Raw genomic sequence first — 20,968 nt, forward strand, 5'->3', positions numbered from 1 at the left:
GGACCTCAAGGCGAGCCTCATATTGCGCAATTTTAAACCATGAATATACATAATATATTGAGTATGTGATTAAGATATTAATTTAATAATATTATAGAATAATTGTATAACATATATACACTTCTATATAATTTTACTACATTGATTAAATTTTGTCAGTTTTTACAGATATTTTGATTTAATGTTTTATCATATTTATATATTGATTGGTATTATTGATATAATGATTGCTTTATAGATTTGACACTCATACTAATTTACTGCTTTATTGGATTTCGTATCATAGTGTTTTTGTATTTATAAAGTTTACTACTACTACATGTTATTTTTATTGTTTCTATATTGATTCAATGATCGTATGAATAATATTTCTATGATTTGATCCCTGACATGCATATTGCTTATTTACCGTGCTTTAAATTCAATTGGAGGTTTTACTAATCTATTGGGCTTTTTAGCTCATTATATATGATTAGATGATTTCAAATCATAGTAAAAGATCAACAGAGTGAGATTTGTTAGGATTCTTTCTTTTTTTTTTTTTGGACGGCTTTCTTACTGCTTTATAAAATAGTTATTTAATATAAAAAAATTTTGAACTTAAAATTTTTATACTAAAATTTGTTTTAAAAAATAATAAGAAAGCTGTTTTAAAAAATAATAAAAAAGATGTCCCAAATGAAACCTATGACTATTTCAAAATACTATTTTCCTCATAGAATCATATTTGCCTGTTATGTTGCTAACATGCTGTACTGCAATTTGGAAGCTAGATTAGATGTCTCGTCATGATAAATGATTGATATGAACTGAGGAGGCACGAACCGAGTATATACTGGCAGATCGGTGGGAGTTTTTTCTAACGGGATGATTTTGGTAATGATCTTTTGAGGCCAATTTTTTTGTTAATGTGTACAAAAAATTGTAAAGACCGAACCCTTAAAAAAATTTAAATGTGTACAAGAAATATCATGTCATTGACAAACCATCCAGTTGTATTTAACTGACCTTAACTGCATGAGGAAAATATGAACACTTTGCAAGGTTCAAGGAAATATGCTGATTGAAGGCAAAACAAGTAAAAGAGAAAATACCGTAATGACTGACAAACGAATAGCTCAATCAGCATCAGCTGAAGTCTTTCAGCCTTTTCTTCAGCATGTCCATGGACTTCTTCCTAGCATTCGGCTTCGTGCTTCTGCTTGCCAGACCTCCAAAAATTCTATCAGGAGAATCCTTGAATTTATCACATATATTTGCCACCTTTTTATAGTCCAGAGCGCCATAATGCTTCTCTCTAATTACAGGATTCATGAAGTTCTCGGGTTGATTGCTCAATAGAAGGTTAACCAACTGTCTAGATTCCAATAAGCAATCCTTTAAACTCTGGTTTTTGTTCAAATCAGACAAACTTAAGCTCACATACTTCTCTTCTGAAAACGTTTCTAGCACCTTCAAGTCATTATCAATGCCCATAACAGCGCTAACTGTAAACCTCTTAACATTCTCATTTAGAAAAGCTGCAACAATGGAATCAGATACATGATCCAATGCAGAAATAGCAAGCTTGTAAAGTGCTTCCAAGGGTAAAATCTGCTGAGCTCTAGAAATCAAGGTGTCAAGATAGTCCTTTATGTCATTTATATACTCACTCACATTTTGTGGAGGATCATCAGCAATCCAATTGAAATTATTCATGAGAGAAAGGAATTCATCCAACTTGGTGTTCACCTCATTCAGAAGCGCATTATAAGCAGCATTCTGTGAGGCCTTAAGCAGAGCCTTTGCAGCCAAACCAGCATGAGGCCTATCAAACAGGCGCAAAGGCACACCACAACGCTGGGCAACCTGCCAAAGGAAAAGATCACAAGCTCGCTCGAGAACAGAAATGTTCGAAGCAGTCTGCATAACCTGTGATGCACCTAATGTGCCCCCATGGATGACACTGAGAAGTGTTTCGTTCAGCACATCGATCAGGAGCTTGTCCACATACTTTTTCACAACATCGTAGAAGTTCATATGGCCCCCATATGATAAGTAGCTGACCGAGTCATTAATGAAAGAGCGGACAATACGGCAAACATCTGGAACTGAAGAAGAGAATGAGGCAAAATATGGAAAAGCTGGCTTTATGTCTGAAGTCTGAAGATTGAATGCTACGACGTTCATTTTGTATTCATATTCCTTATTGATCACCATTTGTTCATAAGAGTCATTAGCAAGGATGTTGGTCACCTGCTTCCTGCATTCATCGAGAAGGAGTTCGTGGTACTTGTCTCTGGTGCTATCAAGAACCTCCAGCAAAGGTGTCAAACGGTAACCATAATGCTTCAAAGTTGAACAAAAAAGTGTAACAAAGTCCTTGACTAGAAGAAGATGGCTCGCATTATCCATACGAGTAAACTGATCCTCTAGAATTGATATCATGTTTGCAAGAGCAGTGTCCCAAAGAGTTTCCACCTGACTATCAGATAACAAACCTCCTGCAGTGCGCAGAACACGGTCCTCCACTATGAAAAAACCAGCTATCTGAGCAAAAAATGGCTGATGGGATTCAAGAAAGGGCTGTACAGTGGATATCTCCAAGTCCAAATTAAGCTGCATTAACCGGTTCTTGTAATAATATTCACGGAACTTCTCCTCAATAGCAAGACAAGCATGAATATGGTGTGCCCGATATACTGGGGTAAGATCAAATTCAAGTACTGATTCTTCATCAAGTTGTTCAATGTCTAATGAGTACACACACTCCACTAAACCAGAACGGCTCTGCTCTTCAGCTTCTCTTTGTCGAGCACACATCTCCTCATCTCTTTGGCGGGCAGAAGCAGCTTGCCCAATAGCTAATTGCCCAATGTTCCTTGACATGCTCCTTATTTGCACAAGCCACTCATTGAACTCACTGCAAACCTTTTTTTCAATATGTGTTTTTATTGCTGGAACTTGCTTCTCAATCACCTTTCGAAGTGTTTTTATAGGAGCATTTAGAAGGTAATCATTCTCAATTATATCCAAAGTTTTTAACGCTGGGACAAACTTGCCATCTGATATATGCTTATTGCACTTATGGCATAAAACTGAAACCTGGACACAAGTTTTCAACTTCCTTAGGGCCTCAGTGACATTTTTTTTAATAGAATAAAGTTCAAGGAGCTCCTCAAGTTTCAGAAGAAGAGAACTTGCAACTTCTTGAAGCCTGAGATTTTCATTTGCTAACATGCTCTTGAGCTCATCAGCATCGACCAACACCCCACGGAGCTCATCAACTGCAAGTATAAAATCCTCATAGTGGAGTTTGCAAAGCTCTTCTATCTCAACTTCCTTCTTCTTAACGATACTCCTAAGCTGGTGCAAGAGCGCCTCTGCTTTGCCAACTTCAAAAGCATGTCTAACAATTGGCCCTAAATCCTCTCCATTTCCAATCAAAGTAGAGAGGCCTGGATCAATCCCCCCACCACCTTCCCCACTTTCTGCTGCTGTCCTCCTTTTGGGTTGGGAATTCATTTCTGCCAATTAGTGACACCTGTTTTAGAAAGAAAGCAAATAAAAGCAATAGCAAGATTAAACGTTAACAAACTTTTCCTTTTAAGGTCAGAGTCACATATCGATGATAAAGAATTAAGAATCGTGCTGATTGTGACAGCGGAAGGGATGAATCTATTGGATATAAATTTATCTGTGACTGGCATCAGAACCATACTGGCAAGTATAGATCAAGCCTAGTTGAGAAAGAAGAAAGAGAAGCTCTAAGAATCATGATTAAATTGATGTAAAAAAATACAAAGTTACAAGCTGATGTGGCCTAGCAGATAGTGCAAGAATGCCCAGCTTATCCTCTTACCCCTTATAAGAATAGATAGTGATTCACTATAAAAAAAATGACTAAATTTGAGTAATACAAATAAAATTACAAAGCAAGGCTTATCATTGATTGTTATAAGAATGCGTTAAGTCTGGTTGGTAGGATATAAATCCTAGGACTTCGAGTAACTTTTCATGGATTTTAAGAGGGCAATATATTTGTGGAAGTACTCCTTCTAGTCGAATTCTCAGGTTAGTCCGTTCCGAGTGTTTTGAGTAGCTTTGGTAGACTTGAACAATTTTAGCTACCAAGTTCCATGGAAAAGTACGCCATTTTGATAGGAAACACTTGTAGATTTCAAGTGAATCTTAACAAGAAAGACAAAAACAGCTAGAAAACTCTTCCAAACTCCAATGAAAACCAAAAAAACAGTAATTTTATTACAAGAATCAAATAGATCGGAAGAAAACAACAAGATACAAGTGATCCTCTATTCGAGAGGAGGATCGATCTCTCCCAATCTCTAGATGAATCTAGAGCCCAAAATCTAAACCTAAGAGATCCCAAAATCAGCCAAATTCAAGATGCCCTAACCCTAGGAAAACAAAGTATTTAATGCATACAAATCAAAAAGAAATTCCTAAACAGTCCCTACATTCAAATTTCCCTCCCAAATCCCTCAAAAATCTTTCCAAATTGGCTCCCGTGGACCTTGCGGCTCATGCGGCTAGAGAAGGAGGCGGAGAATGTCCGCCTCATTTACGTCTGGGCCGGTTCTGCGTGGACCGGATGAACTGGTCCAATGGACCGGTCTAACAATACTCCCCTCCCAAAGATCCACTTTTTCCTCAAGGTGGAGATATGCTCGTGTTCCAGTGGAGGTGGTCATCCTTGTGGTAGTTGAAACACCTTACCAAATTGCTAAATCAAGGGCTGCACTGAAAGAGAAACACCCCCTCTCTCCTCCATCCTGATCACATCCAGCTTATGTAGTCCCACCATATAATCTTCCCCCACCTCTTGTATGCTCTTAACCATGGTCTTAAGTGATACCATGGCTTTGGATAGCTCTGCATCTCCCCTTATAATCACCTTTCTCCCATCCACCCTTAATTACATCGTGAGTGCTCCCCAATTGTCCTTGGTTTCCCCCAAGGTCTGCAACCACTTCATCCCCTGAATGACATTAATACTTCCTAACTCTAGTGAGAGAAAATCATCACTTACCTGAATCCCCTGGCTGGTCAACACCACTCCTCTACAAATCCACTGGCCTTTCTCCACCTTGTACCCATCATAACCCCATAATTATCGGTGTCCACCAATTTCACTCCCAGTTGATTGACGACCTGAGTAGAAATAAAATTATGGGTAGTCACACTGTCAATCAAAACTACCACCTCCATGTCTGTTATTTTCCCCTTCACCTTAATAATATGATTCGAAGTGAATCGTACTACTGAATTCAGGGAAACCTCGGCCTAATCCAAATGCAACTTCTCCTCCATCTCTTCCTCTAACTCCCCCTCACCTCCCTCCTCAGCTTCCTTGTCATCACAGATGGTGAGAACCTGAAGAGTTCGGTCCTTGCACCGATGTTCTATCGTATACTTCTCCTCGCACCTGAAACACAACCCCTTTGTCCTCTTCGCCTGAATCTCCTTCTCTGTCAGCCTCTTGAAATTTTCTCCACTCCCTCCTCCTACTAGCTTCTCCATGGTGGTCTCATTAATGTTGTCTGATGCAGGCCCCTTGAGTGCTAGAAAAGTGGTTATCGTCCTATAAGAGCCTCCTGAGCTACTGATCCTAGCTGTCTTCTCTAGATTCTTCTGATTTTCCACTAGATGTGCCAACTACATGGCCTCCCCCAAGTCACAAGACATCAGAACATTCACTGCCGCTCGAATCTCTACCTTCAACCCCTTCATGAGGTTCCCCTCCAATACAGTATCTGATAATCGCTCCACCCTACTGGCTAGGTGCTCGAAACGCTCCCGATAGTCTACTACTGATTCCTCCTACACTAGAGCAAAGAACTACTCATAAAAATCTCCTCCATGGTCGGTTTGAAAACGTTATATTATGCAATCCTTAAATTCCATCAAGCTCCTTATAGGTCTCCTCTGGTCTCTCCCTTGGTACCATGATAGCGCCTTCCCTTCCAAGCACAAGTTTGCCGCTGTCAGCTTCTCCTCCTCCGTCATCCCATTGACAGCGAATTACCTCTCCAGCTTATAAATCCACCCGTACGCATCCTCCCCTTTAAATATGGGCATCTTAAGCTTCCTCACCTTCTGATCTCCACCATTCCCCCTTATTCTTCCATAGCCTCCCCTCTCCCAGGTGCTCGGCCCTCCCCATGTCTCTCGGTCTTCCCTCGCCATGCCATACCCAAACCCCCTTCAAATTCCCCTCTTCTTCCTTCAAAATCAGCACCTCGGCGGCCATAGTATCTCTCTTAACATTCCCCATATCCACCTCCTTTTTCTTCCCTCTGAACAGGCTCTACATTGTGTCTTCTTCTTTCTCCTTCCATGATTTTCACCACATTTTCCTCCCTACGGATTTCAAAATTCGTGCTTTTCCCTTCCACCCCTTTTGCCATGAAATCCATCGTTTGGTTGTGGATTTCCAATATTTTCTTCATTATGTCCCGGAGATTGGCTGTTTGTCCTTCCATGGAGGAAATCCTTTCGTCCATCGTTGTCATGATTTGATTCATATCCCCTTCAAGCCTTTCTTCTAGCGTCTACTTTCTTGGCCTCCATCTCGATCCAGATTTTTGTAGATCCAAAAATTCTCGATTTGGATTACAAAAACAGTAACTTTCTCCTTTCCCGGCCCAAAATTAGCCGCAGAAATTCACCAAAATCAGCCCACGAACGGTCCCAAGACTTTCTCTGATACCAATTTGATAGAAAACACTTGTAGATTTCAAGTGAATCCTAGCAAGAAAGATAAAAACAGCGAGAAAACTCTTCCAAACTCCAATGAAAACTAGAAAAAACAGTAATTTTATTGCAAGAATCAAATTAATCGGAAGGAAACAACAAGATACAAGTGATCCTCTATTCGAGAGGAGGTTCGATCTCTCCCAATCTCTAGAAGAATCTAGAGCACAAAACCTAAACTTAAGAGATCCCAAAATCAGCCAAATTCAAGATACCCTAACCCTAGGAAAACAAAGTATTTAATGCATAAAAATCAAAAGGAAATCCCTAAACAGTCCCTACATTCAAATTTCCCTCCCAAATCCCAAAAAAATCCTTCCAAATTGGCTTCCGTGGACCTTGCAGCTCGTGCGGCTAGAAAAGGAGGCGGGAAATGTCCGCCTCATTTGCGCCTGGGCCGGTTCCGCATGGACCAGCTAGACCGGTCCAATGGACCGGTCTAACACATTTGTCTGGAAACTTCAGCTTAGAGGCAAATGGATCTAGCTGCTTGACAAGAATACTCCTTTAGGCAACTTTAGGCTTCTAGCAAATTGATTCAAGTGCTTTATAAATTACTGAACATGATTCATAATAGAAATATGATTTGTTCAATCCAATCCAATCCAAATGAATATGGGTATACATTTAGCTATCCAATTATTATGTCTCTTTCAAGAGGCCAAGATGAACATGAGAATAAAACCTTCAAACACAATTCAGCCTAGGTGATCTAAATTGTCAGTCTTTCGTGCTTCTTCTCATTTGGTAGATGATAGGGGTATTTCTTGTACAAGATCTATAAGAATCCATAAACCCTCTTTGGAGATTTTTCATTATTCTTTTTGAGTCTTCTTATGCCTTAAGAATAAGAAGAACATCAAAAAAAATACAAGAAGAAGCAAGTCTCTAGAGAATTTTTAAGCAGTAGAGAAATGAAAAGTTGGAGGAGAATCACTTTCTGATTTAACTTTAAAGAAGATCAAACTAGTTCAAGAAACAGGGGATGGTAACAAACAAGAAGTTGTTGGAGATAAAAGTACTGCATAAGCTACAGTAAGTGATCTTTTTTTTTTAAAAGCTACAGTAAGTGATCTTCTTTTAAAAGTTCTTTCTTAACTTCATTTGTATTCGCATAGTCACTTTCTTAATAGTTTAAAGAACTTTGCAAAGGCAAATTAGAACTTTTTTTCTCTGTGTCAAAGTATAGCATGAAGTTATTATGCCTAGAGTGTGAGTTTGGGAATGATTTTTAGTCCGAGTTGCTGAAGCTAACAAGTTCTTGAACTCACTAAAGAAATGAAGAGTTGGGTTTTTACAGGATCATGTCAAACTTGGCCTGGGACTTCAATTCTTTCCCGGGATGGCTAAGATTCTCAACTTTTACAACTAGGTCCAAACTTAGGTGAAGTTGAATTATTTTGCTAGTGTCATCACTTTTGCTATTTTTCTGGAGGACAGAGTGAAAAAGAGCTTAAACTTGTTTCAGTTCATGTCAACTATAAAGGCCTTCGAGGAAGATTCTGGATACACCAAAGTTATTATATTACAAAACAAACTTAAAGATAGAAGTAAAAGTACTTTTTTCTTAAACCACTTAAGGGATGGTCGATTAAGACCATGCTGACTGTTATTTCTAATAGTAAGTTGCGGCTATTATGTTTGAATAGTGAATAGGGTAACGTATTTATGAAGGTGAGAGACCTACAACTTGACTGTTTTTACCATATGATAGATAAATCCACCAGAACGGCATCCTTCTCAACCAAACCAAGTAAATCACTAAGTCTGTCTAAAGTTATAGTTATTTTATCTATTAAATGAAGAATTTATTCGAAGCTTGAAATGATTTTATTCTTTATATAAAGTTTATAATATCCCAATGCAATATACCGATAGAGGTCGATTGGGGCCAGGAAACTGAATATAGTTAGTTTGATGATTAAAACAAGCTACTATAAGAAGAAAATATCCACTTACCTCCTCAAAAGAAACGGCATGTTTTAATTAGATATGATGAGTCCAACGGCAAAGAAGTAGAAGAAGTTGGTCTGAGCTCTCATGGAAAAATTCTTCTTGTTTGACAAGCTAATGTCGTAAGAACAGTTGGATCAACCTCTTTTGATAAGACCCATATCCGAGGAGAAGGTGAATGTCCATCCACTGCATAAGATGCTGACAATAAGTCGGCTTCCAAGCCAAGAAGATCTGACAAGTGAAAAGCCAAAATGACCTATATTCACCTTTTGAAATACTTTAAGGCTAGATTCTATGATTACAGGCAAGTCATCCTTCTGACGGACAAAAAATGATAAAGTTGTTAGCCTAATTTTAGATCCCTTATTATGTCAAAGAAGAAGATGAATGTAACTAATTTTTATCATTGGTCAGCCATCTTTTCTTTCCCCACAACTAGTGTAAACATTTATTCTAAAAGTCACTAGGCGACTTACCTATATTCATGATGAGGAGACTTACGTCAACTTGACAAACATATTTCTTCTTCTAAGTAAACATTAAGAGATTGGTTGAAAAGAATAGTAACTTAATGAGCGAGTTAGAATGTTTATAAGGAAAAAATAGAAATTAGCAGTTTCATTGGAGGGAAAAAAATGCTCTTGAAGAAAGCTCTAAGTACCAAGCAAGTTACAAGGAAACTCGTTGAAGAATTCACTAAGGAAGCAAAATACTTAGAAGGTTTTGGCAGTAAAATGTGAATGCTGCAACAACTATGAGTGCCTCAAATGAATTGAATACTATCGTATTGCAAAGTAAAATAAGTAGCTTGGAGTCTTTACTGGCTGAGTCGCAGGTTTTTCAATAAGAGTTACCTTGCTCAATGCTTTCATCTTAAGACAAAAGTAGTCGAGTTGGAAGATGCTTTCAAGGAAATCAAGCAACAACAAGGCTGATTCATCATCTCAATCTTCCGAAGTCATCATAATAAAAAAGTTAATTGAATATAAGGAATATTTTGGCAAAATCAAAGCCAAATATCAAAAAGAGATTGTATTTGCTTGTATTTCCTATTATAGTGAGATCAATCACGTATGGCAAGATTTGAGCTTCTTCTATCACCCTGTACTCAACCAATTAAATAACAAAGCTTTTGAAGATCTGAATAAAGATTCTTCAGAGTGAATCTTAATAGATTTGTAGATTTGGTTCACTTTTTAAACCTTTTTTGAGTGTTTTTGTGCATTTTGCTAGAAATGAAATAAAATTTTATCATTAACCTACTTGTGATCATATCTTCCCCTTGTAAAAATTTTAGAATCTCTCATATTGCTTAACATTAATAGAGTAGTACAACCGAGCAATAACTTGAATACAAAGAATAGAATAAAGATGAACATAATAAAATGAGTCGAATAATTGAAATAATATTGTTATAATTTTGAAATATATTGTTACGCCTTACTCTGCCCTTTTTCTTTATATATATTTTTATCAAATAAATTGTAGCCTTGGATAGGTCTCACCTCTTGCTAGAAATTCGACTTTGTGGGTGTAATCATCTTTGGTCTCGCACTAAAAGGGGTCTCTCACTCTCTTTCTAAATGTAGATCTTACCATCAAAGGGTGTGTAAATTCTATGACTTGATTTTCAGTCTTTACATACTTAAGATATAGCATAAAGCTTGGTTTATATGGTGTTAAGAGAAACATAATACTAAACTGATTAAATTTTTGAAAAAAAAAATTTGGCGACTTATTGAGTAATCGAGTTACCAAGTAATAATTATGAGAAATAGGTTATCGAGTATAAAATGAATTCCTTATCACAATACAAGTTTTATAGATATGATACTATCTTAGTCAATCAGACTTTGTTTGTTCCTTAAATGAAGCAAATATATTAAGTTAAGTACTATGGAAACTTCATTAAGTACAATTTGTTCGTCTACTTGGGAGATGTAGCTCTCTAATAGAAAGTGATTTCACAACTTTTAAAGTTAACCTTAGGCAATGACCATTATAGTCCCTTGCCTAAAATTAGTCTACATCTTGCTTAACTAATAGGGTATACATTCAGAATCTAAGATCTTTCTAATTTTAATCTAAATTGACAATATTTTGAACTTCTATTTTGAAGTTTGATTGATTTTGAATTGAATTGAATTGAATAGGTGAATGTTAATTTCAAGAATGAACTTTTCAATAGTTCTCAAATATATAGTGAAATTTAACCTTTAGAATAATATGTTGAAATTGTTTTTGTCTGAGTTTTCAAAATATGATGATTTCCTGAGTATAAATAAAAATTGATGTTGAATCCACTTTAGATAAATCAAGCCTCTTGAATGATTTCCCCGTGTATAGTTAACGTTTTGAATTGAATTCACTCTTATTAAATCAAGCCTCTCGGGAAAGTACCCAAGATAATCAAACTAATTATCAAATAATTTCAACATGATAACATAATGGGTTGCAAAAATATAAGAGGTGAATTCCTTGAGTTTATTATAAATCTCATAAACCTTTTTTGGAAGATGAAAAAATATTTTAGATATGTTTTTTACTCAATTCAAAATGCAAAGAATTCTAAAGTTTATTAGAGCACTTCCCTCCTTGACTTATGTTTCTTATGGGATTTGTTTTCTTATGGGGTATTTTCAATGATCTATATGACTTGTGTTAGGATTGACAAGTTTATTGTTTTCTTCTATAATTATATTTTTGGGTAGGTGACCTAGGTTGGTGAGTATAAATTATTTAAGCTTTTTGGCATTGATGAACACTTACATTCATAAACGGCAACACTCTTCAGTATCATGATCGTGATCTTTGCACTAATTGTGATATGAAATTTCAAGAAATAAACATTTCTACTCAAGGGTTTGGTGAACACTGAGATAAGTTGGGTTTACCTTTTTTTAAGAAAGGTTACTTCTTGGAATTGAGTCATAAATTTTGGTATTTTGGGCTAGGAAGGCTATGATGATATTTTTATTTTTGAGGAAGTGGTCTTTTTATATTGTAGTTGATGCTTGACGATAGGTTTCATGGAGTACATTGTATTGCTTTCACATGGATTCTTGGTATTTCAATATTGTTGGATAATGTTAGAGTTGTTGAGATTGTTATTGTTTCATATTATGATGTTTGGATCTATTGGGGATTGTACTTTGGACAATATTGCTGTTGGGATAGCAGAGGGTTTATGATGATATGACTAATTATTTCCATGATACTCATGAATTTGGCTTTTATGATATGCAATTTTCATGATTTTTATGCATTTGGATTTGGATCTTCTATTATGGAACCTTTTGCATTATTTCCAAGCCTGAGCATATTAATACCAATGTTGGGTTTCCTTCAATTTTAATTTATCTTTATTGAGATATGATTCGTGAATGTTTTCTTTTCCTTATAAGGGACTTCTTCGTATATTCATATTATGTTTCATTATAATTTGAATGGAATAGGATCCTCACATATTTTTTATTTTTATTTAACTTTATTTATTTGATCATATAGGTGTGTTTACTCTATTGTTAAAGAGGCATTGCTTGCCTAGTTTCCTATTGATCGTGCAGGATTGTATTTATTGTGAGACGTTGGTTGATTATTATTTTCTATTAAATAATATTGAAATTCAGTTATATGCATCTAAATGAGTTGTCTTTTGCTTCATTGCTTGGATAAAGAGCATTTGGTGGATCAATTTTCATTTCTTCTATTTTTCATCCTGTATTTTGAGTTGATTTAACATTACAGATTTTCTCTTTGTAGTTTTTTTTAGAACTATGTGAGATTTGATCCTTCAATTTTTTGTAGTTGAAGGTACGTAGGTAACACATATTTAGTGATGAATTCAACATTTTTGTATATTCTTTTTTTTTAATAATATTTGTATTGTTTAAAAAAATTATCATTATCCTTGAGGATAGCATAATATTTGAAGGATCATGCGGGGTTTTGTGCGCATTGGAGGTTGCAAATGGAAGTATTCATTATCTCGAATGGCATCCACAAGCTCTCCATAAGACACCCGAAAAGGATTGTGGGTAGGACGCATGTTTGACATTGATGGTTTTTCTCTAAGCAAAGGGTGGTAAGTTGGAGGCCTTCTATCTTTCTTCAGTGTTGATCATGTTATTGCAGTATAAATCACTCTAACGAGTTATTTTTTCTTCTAAGTTCAAATTGTCATGGTGCTCACATAATTAGACATAATGGTGTTGTCATAAGTCTTGTGCAGCTTTCGAATGTCAAGTATTTTAACTAGAAGCTTCAAATTTTTTCTTTTTTTCTTTTTTTTTTTAACTAGAAGCTTCAACATTATTGTACCATTTTACATTAATATGACTATTGCTAAGTTATAAGAATAAAATAAATATCTTCGATAGTTTTAAGTCAAAGGCATATTTAATAATCCCATATTGGAGGCACTGAGTGACTGCACTCTAGGTGACTACAAGCTTTAAATCATTGGCACTTAGCATCTCACACTGAAAAGGAATATAAAGCATTGAAGGTATTCACCAAGTTCTGACCTTATGTTTAAGAGAGCTTGTTAGTTTTTTAATGATCTTTGTACGCTAGCACACATTGGGTGATGAGAAATCATGTGAATTATAAAACGTTGGTGATGCTTTGAGAAGAAGTTGTGGATAAACATAATGATGCCTCATTGAATACTTGAATGTTGTCAAGAATTGGCAACATTTCATAGTAACATTGATGTTCATGACAGAGACTACTACTTTGAATAAGCTAACATAGTCAGTTGGGTCCAATTACCCTTAATAAGCTTTGAGCAGTGGCATTTTGAACTTTGGTGAAAGTTGTGCTTTAATAATTATATTTAAAAATGCATTAGTAGGGCTAGTGAAAAGCTTCTCCGGACACCACGGATGAGATTTTATTGTGCTTTCTCTCAAGCGAGATGAAGAGCCTTTGGTGGAAGTTGGTGAGGAAGTGTGGAGATTATAATATCATCAACGAAGTAGAGAATCAGCCAAATTATTTTCTTAGAGCAAATGAAAAATCGGAGTGTGTTCTCATAAATGCTTTTAGAATCCTTAGATCATTTTCATCAAACAGCCTTCCATCTAATTATGTTACTCAAAAGTGAAGAAATCATATTGCTCATTTTGCTAAGGCCTCTAATTTTCACCAAGATGTTCCATAATTGGCTTTCTGTTTAATGCATAATTCATGCTCATCGCACCTTTGAGGGTGTTGAAGGTAAAATTTGTTTATTGGTGACATCAAAATCCTATTAGCAAGCACAACTCAAGCATAACCAAGAAAAAAGGAAGAGAAGTAAAAATTTAGATAAAGCTCTAAGAATATTGATTTGATTGCTATCGGAAAGTAAAAATCGATAACACGATATAACCTCCGTTAATCAAAATGTTCCAAGCTCATCCCTGACCCCTACTCATAGGTTTAGGTCAAGGTTAAGTGCCAAAAAAGAAAGGTGCATCTGACTACATAGCAAGGATTAACATTATTTTTTGTAAAAATATTTAAGTGTGTTTGGCTGATAATTGTCCAACACTGATGATTTCCAAGTTGAGGGTGAAATCTTTGAGGAAAGATTCCCTTTGGCAAACTCTCTAGCAAGTTTTATAGCTAGTTCTCCACAACTTCTCTTGGTGAGACCATTGACAAGTTCTTTGACGAGTTTTTCCTGAGTGGAAAATAGCTTTTGGAGACTTAACGATTTTAGTTGTCGAGTTCCATGATGGAGTATTCCTTTATTCTGGAAACTTCAGCTTAGAGGGAAATTGATCCAAGCAACTTGACAAGACTGCTCCTTCAAGCAAACTGGTTCAAGTGCTTGGTGATTTGTTGAACATAATTCATAATGGTAATATGAATTGATTGATCGATCCGACCAAAACTACTATGGGCGTATAGAATCAAACAGATGCATCCATCATTATTTGAATCAAACAGATCAGGCATCCATCATACTAGAATCATTGAACTGCTTTAAAAGGATTAAAAAAATAATTAGTCCTAAGCAAACTGTTGATCACACATACTGCTTCGTTTGTTACAACCACCAACATAATCAGCAGCAATAAAAAGGGGAACAGGAAAAAAAAATCAAGTGCAACATTGGACTTTAGATTTTGCTAGGTTAAGAAATAATCATAACGCTTGCCAAAGTTTGAAGAATGCATCACAGTCTGATATGTACAACCATGGTTTTTTCCAATAAAAAAAATGCTCAAAAGAGAAATTAAGGCAACCACATGATTAAGGCAGTCAAAACCAATAGGCAAAACTCAATCTTAAAAAAGTTCACAGAGACGAATTCACAGAGGCGTGACAAAATAAATAAACAAATCAGAAGCAAGCATGAATAAGATGATAATACCTTCAGGACCGAATCCCAAAAGGGCGTGCCGTCCGAGCTGTCTTCACCCAATCCAGCGTCCAGAGGGATGGTATGTACTTGATTTCTTGCCGGAACAGGGGCTGGATACAAAAACTTCGCCGGAGGCTTTGATCTGTTCAAAGTGGGATTACAGTTCCTGAGAAGCCGAAATTCGCGGGAAGCCACTCGCGATGGAGTTGGAGTACGAAGTCGCTGTTGGATCGTCGTTGGCGCGCGATGTGACCGCGGGGAAGGCAGGGAAGCGCTCCCCGTAGGGGTGGAGCGGGTGATATCGAGGAGCTTGAGAGCAAGAGGCGGCTTAAAATCGGAGAACTTATTGGGCGGGGAGTCCGGACCTTAGAATGAAATCGATATGTGGGCTGCACACATTTGGATTTGGGTTGGACGTAGATTTCGTATTTTATTTTGCGCTTGTTAGTCTACTCAGTCTGTCCAATGGATCTTGTATAGAAGTGATAGTTTTGACTTTTTGACAAAACTTGCATCATACTATTTAAATTTAGGGTTTCGGGTTGACATCCCTTTTTAAGGAAGAAATTCGTAAGAGCTCCACAATATTTAGGATTTTTAAAAACTGGGAACAGTCAATGAAGATGAAGACTAGTTTGGAAGAGGAAGTTATATTCTTCGAGCAGATGAAATGCCCACAGGATGTGAAGGCCGAAAGCGATATACAAACGGCCAGGAAGACTTGAAAATTTAAAAAACTTCAACCTAAAGAAATGATAGGTTTAGGGTATGAAGCGAAAGTTACATTGGTTGGAGGTGTTGTAGATTTCAACTTATCGGTAAATTTCAAACTCTTCCTAAGTTTTTAGAGTTTCTTGTAATAACACACTATGTACAATCTTGTAGACAGCCAATACACATTGTTTACACGTTGTATATTGACTATGCATTTGATATTATACAAATGGTGTATTTGATTGTGTATTAATTATGTACAAGATGTGTATTAACTATGTATGGATGTGTGACAGTTTGTACACATATTATATAAGTTGTGTACTGACTGTGTATTGACTGTGTACAAGCTATATATTGAATGTGTATTGATTGTATATAAGATGTATATTACTTATTGTGTATTGATTGTATATTGATTGTGCATTAATTTGTGACAGCTTGTTCACACCTTATACAAGTGTACTGACTGTATATTGACTGTATACAAGCTGTGTACTGACTTTGTATTGATTGTGTATAAGCTTTGTATTGACTGTATATTAATTGTGTATAAGCTTTTGCATTGACTATATGTAAGTTACACACACCTTATAAAAGTTGTATATTGTGTATTGATTGTGTACATACTGTGTGCTGATTGTTTATTGACTATATACAACCAATGTATTGATTGTATACAAGCTGTGTACGATTGTGTATTGATATTATACAAGCTATGTATTAATTGTGTATTGACTATATAGAAATTGTGTATTGACAATTTATTGACTATGACAAGTTTTGTATTGACTATGTATAGATATTTGACAGCTTGTCACACCTTGTTTAAGATGTGTACTTAGTGTGTATTTATATTGTACAAACTGTATATTGACTTTGTATAAGCTGTGTATTGACTGCTTATTGATTGTCTACAAGATGTGTATTAATTATGTAATAAGTTGTATAAGTTGTACGCGCCTAATACAAGTTGTGTATTGATTGTGTATTAATATTATTCAAGCTGTATACTGACTTTGTATTGACTATATACTAATTGTTTATTGATTGTGTACAAGCTATATATTTATTGTGTATTGATTATATATAGGTTGCATATTAACTTTGTATTGATGTGTGATAGCTTATACACACCTTGTATAAGTTGTGTACAAACTATGTATTAAATATGTACAATTGATATATTGATTGTGTATTTATATTATACAAGTTTTGTACCAACTGTATTACTATGTATTAATTATGTACTGACTGCATATTGAATATGTTTTACTATGTATTGACTGTGTACAAGCTATTTATTGATTGTGAATAAGTTATACACACATTATACAAAACTATGTACTTAGTGTGTACTGATATTGTACAACCTGTATACTAACTGTATATTGATTGTGTATAAGCTATGTATTAACTGTGTTTTTAGTGTGTGTAAGATATTTATTGACTATCTATAATATGTGTATTAACTATTTATTTATAAGCAATATATTGAATGTAAACCATAGTGTATACAAGTATGAGAAGGTGGCATACAAAATGTATTATAGGTATGCACATAATGTTAGTTTTAATGCTCACAAGGAATAACACAATTACTGGCCAAACTCAAGAAAGATAAGATGTAAGGACTTAGTCTATTCCAAAGATGGTTTCAAGAAGGTTCATGAATTGAATTTATAAATGAAATATCAAAAATCAGATATCACAATAGGTTGTCCGGCTGTTATTGGAATAGACTAACAGCCGGACAACCTATTGGAATGTGCAAAAATTGGTAAAACATTGGTAAAAAGCCACAATCATGATTTAACTAGGCCTAATGATAAACATCTTCTTAAATAATGTAGGAAAGTGAGTGATGAGAAAGCAATTCTTAAAATAAAGACAAAAGCCAGAATTAGAACTGTAGATGCTTTTTCCTACATTACCGATGAAGTTAGAGGTATTGAGAATGTTGGTTTCTTTAAGTGAAATGCTTATAAAAAAAAAGAGCAAATATTTAAAAAGTGCACACAAATTCTTTAATTCAATTATTTAAAGATCTGAAATTTGATGACCCTATGTTCGCGTGGGACATTCAAATTAAAGAATTTGATATATTATTGAATTTTTTTAGTGTTGATGGGATGGGTAAGATAGATTATGAATACTTTGGAGATACAATAATTTTTTATACTATCTATAGGCTTAATAAATATAAATTAGTTTATGTATCATTTTCCAGGTTAATAATCATTGGTAAAACATTCTACTTAGGGTGACCTTTTTGTCAAAGGAAATAATTGAAGCATTTACGTGGTTGTTTAAAATATTTGTACGAATAAAAAATGATTAATATCCAATAATAATATTTACTTATCAAGATCTGGCAATGATTATGTTTATAAAAGTTATATTACCTGGCACAAGTTGCAGACTATACTAATGGTATATCTCTAAGAAGGCTCCATCAAAAGTTTGGAGCTTCAATAGCAACAACAAAGTCAGATGACTCTTTTATAAATATTTGAGCAAGTATAACTATGAGGAGTTTGAGAAATATGGGCTAAAATGATCACATAATGGAGCCTCCATAGCAATAGTTAGTTGGACAAGCTTTATCGGATAAGAAATAAGTGGCTAATAAAGGATGGTTGAGTAACCTAAAGGATTCTGAAAAATATTTAGGGCTCTATCAATCTCTAAACAATACTTAGATTTTCTTTGATATAAAATTTATAAAAAATTCACTTAATATACGCAAGTATACGTGTTGAATCTAGTAATATAGTGATAGATAAAACTATTAATCCCACGAGAAAAAATATTTGCTTATAAATACTAGTACTATTAACTTCAACTATAATAATTATCCTACTTAATTAAAATAAATTGTGGTGGGGATTCAATCACTTAATTTAAAATAAAAAATAAATAATTAAAACAATATTTAGATAAATTATATAATATATTTCCTAATGATTCTTTTTAATATTGATGTTATTCAGAGAATATGTTCATCAATCACTCAATCAAGTGTGAATAGACAAACAATTGATTAAACTCTTCCAATCTCAATACCCCTCTAAACTCCCATAGTCTATCTCCCTATGAAAATCTTAGAAGAGTAAGTATATTGTATATTGTTAAAATGCCCTCATGATAATTCATCTCTATAAATTTCATACACGACAAGGACTATGCCTATTCTTACATCATATCAATCCAACTATATGGTTATGTCTGTATTCCTATTCCTAGGCTCAACATTACACTTAATATTAACTACACATATGATCACTACGTGTATTAAATGAAGACTTGGTATATTGAAAATATCATGAAATTATTGATGAAGAGAACTCATTAGCACTCCATTTTTATTTACATCTTGAATTTGAGGTTAGAGAATTTATTCATACATGAAAAATAAGTGAAGCATATTAATTGCACAAAAGATAAAAAGTACATAAGAAAATATATCATCGAATGATTTAATGATCTCCTCTACACACCTCCTTTAAATTATAGAATTGTTTTCACAAACAAAAGCTTCACAAACACAAGCTAAACACTTCAATGGAATATATCTAATACTTCTCTGAATTCCCTTAGTTGTCACACCTAAAAAAATCAGAGAAGAACTATAAAGTTTGAAATTAAATAAGTGACTAAACACCTCTATTAATATTACAAACATAATATTTATAGAAAAACACAAAAAATGCATTTTTGCACCACATCGCTTGAGATACTTATGCCGTAGCACCCATAAAATGAACTAACACTACACCATTAAAGGGTTTCCTCTGATGCGGTTCTTGCTTATATGAACCAGTTATTTAATGAATTAACACATCACTTCAATGGCATATTGTGGCTTGAATGATTATAACTATACAACTATGGCTTTGCTAACGAATGAGTGCTGCAATGTCAATGTGGCACTTCCTTAACGTAACGACACTGGAATTTGGCACCATGGTGCTGTAAAGACATAGACTAGGCTTTGCGGTGCTGACATCAGCCATATAATAAAAAAAATTAATTTTTTTAGGGGGGGCAATTGCCCCCCCTCAATACCATGGGGTTCCGCCCCTGGCTGGCTGGGCTTTGCGGCGATGATTCCTCCAATGCTTTGGCGCTGTTAAAAAGAGACTAGACATCACCATGTCCATATTTGAATGCTCAGTCGGTGTCAATGATGGAGCCACAACGGTATTGTGTCTGACACTATGGTGTTATACCACATTTGAAAATTCTACCCAACTCCTATATTTTCTTCACAAACACAACTAAAATAATATAGTTTTAATGATAAATTAATACATAAAATATAATATTATTTACACTTATTAAATCCTACCTATCTTAAACTCTTTCTTGAACTCAAGCAAATTAAAATCTATAATTTTGATTAAGTGATTAACAAAAATAGAAAGTGATAATCTAAAATTACTATAATTTAGGATAATACATCACTATCTAGAATTTGTAAAATTGAATCAAAACTATACTTCTAGTTTAAAAAAATACTAATACTTAAACTTAATCAATGGTTCTTATTTTTACCTAATTTTAAATGATAGGTTACATATTTAATCATTAACTTTTGAATGTTAAAGTAAATAATGTAGTTTTAATAATTTGATATGGTTATAGTTAAAATTGTACTTTCATTAGTTCATAATTCCTTGTATTAACTTTCTCGTCTAATCCTTCATAATTTTTGTATAAGATTGTATTTCAAATCTTAAGTTTTCATAGATACCAATTTTTTAATGTACTCATATTTTCTTTTGATATCTTTCATTTCTTTTTCTTTTTAAGAACTATTTGTAGTTTTTTTTTTCTTTTTTCTTTAGTGAAGTACGTAGTTAATGATTTTGGATATTAGCTTCTGCTTAGAATTTTCATACAGTCTTAATAATTTTAATGTATGAACTTGATGACATTACTAATTTCATCTTTAGGATAGCTATGATGTTAAATTTTAATCTACTCATATCTAATTTTTAATACTAATTATTAATCTTATAATTTTTAAAAGTTAAATTCATGAATGTATAGCTTATAAATTCAAATTAGGATAATAGCTTAAATGGTTGAATGAGTTAAGTATTAGTTTTTCAACTTATGAAGTATAAACAAAGTTCATTCAAACTAGAATCTAAAGTTTCATTATTATTTTAATTCTTAATTATC

At 34.4% G+C, this 20,968-nt stretch overlaps 1 protein-coding gene across 7 annotated transcripts; it reads right to left on the reverse strand.

The window, feature by feature from the left end:
• Positions 1–913: 913 nt before the first annotated feature.
• Positions 914–15,454, reverse strand: LOC110096896 (exocyst complex component SEC15A). Of its 7 annotated transcripts, none has more exons than XM_028693420.1 (4): positions 15,074–15,454; positions 8,976–9,023; positions 8,713–8,895; positions 914–3,523 (listed from the first exon to the last, which is right to left on the reverse strand). In XM_028693420.1, exon 4 carries the CDS (start codon positions 3,502–3,504, stop codon positions 1,129–1,131), a length of 2,376 nt encoding a protein of 791 aa, XP_028549253.1. In that variant the 5' UTR covers positions 3,505–3,523; positions 8,713–8,895; positions 8,976–9,023; positions 15,074–15,454; the 3' UTR covers positions 914–1,128. The 7 variants fall into 7 exon arrangements, with proteins under 7 accessions (XP_028549253.1, XP_020678701.1, XP_020678699.1 ...); XM_020823042.2 differs by having other exon boundaries at positions 8,976–9,026; XM_020823040.2 differs by lacking the exon at positions 8,976–9,023.
• Positions 15,455–20,968: the final 5,514 nt, after the last annotated feature.

The sequence above is a fragment of the Dendrobium catenatum genome, unplaced genomic scaffold (genome assembly GCF_001605985.2).
Source record: "Dendrobium catenatum unplaced genomic scaffold, ASM160598v2 fragScaff_scaffold_35, whole genome shotgun sequence".
NCBI lineage: Eukaryota > Viridiplantae > Streptophyta > Magnoliopsida > Asparagales > Orchidaceae > Dendrobium > Dendrobium catenatum.

Bases quoted from the DNA above. Each gene is read 5' to 3' on its own strand.
- LOC110096896 (XM_020823045.2), bottom strand. From the start codon at position 3,504: ATGAATTCCCAACCCAAAAGGAGGACAGCAGCAGAAAGTGGGGAAGGT.